The 1658-nt window shown below is 39.9% G+C and overlaps 1 protein-coding gene across 3 annotated transcripts in view; it reads right to left on the reverse strand.

The window, feature by feature from the left end:
- The window catches only part of TDRD5 (tudor domain containing 5), an 83141-nt gene that overhangs the window by 2970 nt on the left and 78513 nt on the right, over positions 1-1658 (reverse strand). For all 3 annotated transcript variants that reach the window (XM_008051799.1, XM_008051797.1, XM_008051798.1), the window contains one exon: positions 122-326. In XM_008051799.1, the coding sequence (XP_008049990.1) occupies positions 122-326 (205 nt within the window). The remainder of the gene's footprint in view (positions 1-121; positions 327-1658) is intronic.

A 1658-nucleotide genomic window follows, 5' to 3' on the forward strand; every position in this document is an offset into this window, starting at 1 on the left:
CACTCACCTCAGCCTCCCAAAGGCGCGGAATTACAGGCTGAGCCACCAAGCCCGGCTAACAGTCTTTTAAGTACCATCATATTTGTCAACTGTGAGGATGCATACATATACATAAACCTACCAGAACCAGAATATTTTTCTGGGGAGTCAACCACTGTGGGAGTTGAAATGGGTACTCCTGTGGATAGCTGAATATGCTGTGGCTGAGCATGAATAGGTTCAAACTGGCTCCCTTTTGCTGACTGCTGTGACTGGATAAGAGAGATGTAGAATTCTTCCAATTCAGGCAGTGTGGAAGAATCCGAAGAATCTTTCAAGTCTGGTTGCTGAAGGATGGAAAAAATGAGGGAAAAGCATGAAAAGTAACTGTCAGTATAAAAAGAAAAATTAAGCCCTTTCTGTTTCCTTACTTATAAACAAAATACAAATATTTTTCATATCATAATTACTATATAAACCTCCTCACTTTCAAGAACCTGGATACCCTCTAGAAAAAGCAAGTCCTTCTCTAGCTTAATGAACATGAATTCAATTCATTTATTTGCAAATTAAAACCACAATGAGACATCACCTTATACCAGTCAGAATGGGCATTATTAAAAAATCAAAAAACAATAGATGTTGACATGGATGTGGTGAAAAGGGAGCACTTATATACTCTTGGTGACAATGTAAATTAGTAAATCCTCTAGAAAAATCAGTATGGAGAGTTCTCAAAGAACTAAAAGTAGATCTGCCATTCGATCCAGCAATGCCACTACTTAGCATCTATCCAAAGGAAAAGGGGTCGTTATACAGAAAAGACACCTGCACTCACATGTTCATTGCAGGGCAATTTGCAATTGCAAAAATGTGGAGTCACTCTAAATGCCCATCAACTGGTCAGTGGATAATGAAAATGTAAAATACATATATATTTATGTACACACACACACACACACACACACACACACACACACACACACACACCAGGGAATATTATTCAGTCATAAAAAGGAATGGAATAATGTCTTTTGCAGCAACTTGGATCTGGAACTGGAGACAGTTATCCTAAGTGAAGTAATGTAGGAATGGAGAACCAACACCATGTGTTCACATCACTTGTAAGTGAGACCTAAGCTAAGGGTCTGCAAAGGCCCTCATATAATGGTCACTGAAGACTCAGAAAGGGGAGGATGGTAAGGGGGAGAGGGATGAAAAATCATCCATCAGGTACAGGGTGCACTAATGGGCGTGACAATTACACTTAAAGCCCAGACATCTTCACCATTATACATTTATGTAACCAAAAAACATTTGTACCCCTAAAGCTACTGAAATAAAAAATAAAAAAAAATAAGCCAGGCATGGTGGCTCATGCCTGTAATCCCAACACTTTGAGAGGCCAAGACGAGAGAACTGCTCGAGCCCAGGAGTTCAAGACCACCCTGGGCAACATAACAAGACCCTGTCTCTACACAATAAAAAATGAGTCAGGCATGGTGGTACACACCTGTAGTCACAACTACTTTGGAGGCTTAGGTAAAAGGATGGTCTGACACCAGGAGGCTGAGACTGTGGGGAGCCATGATCATGCCACTGCACTCCAGCTTGGGTGACAAAGTGAAACCCTGGTTCTAAATAAATAAATAAAAATAAATTTTTTATTTGCTTTTTTT

The sequence above is a fragment of the Carlito syrichta genome, unplaced genomic scaffold (assembly GCF_000164805.1).
Source record: "Carlito syrichta isolate Samal-C Ts95f unplaced genomic scaffold, Tarsius_syrichta-2.0.1 Scaffold234693, whole genome shotgun sequence".
NCBI classification, from domain to species: Eukaryota; Metazoa; Chordata; class Mammalia; order Primates; family Tarsiidae; genus Carlito; species Carlito syrichta.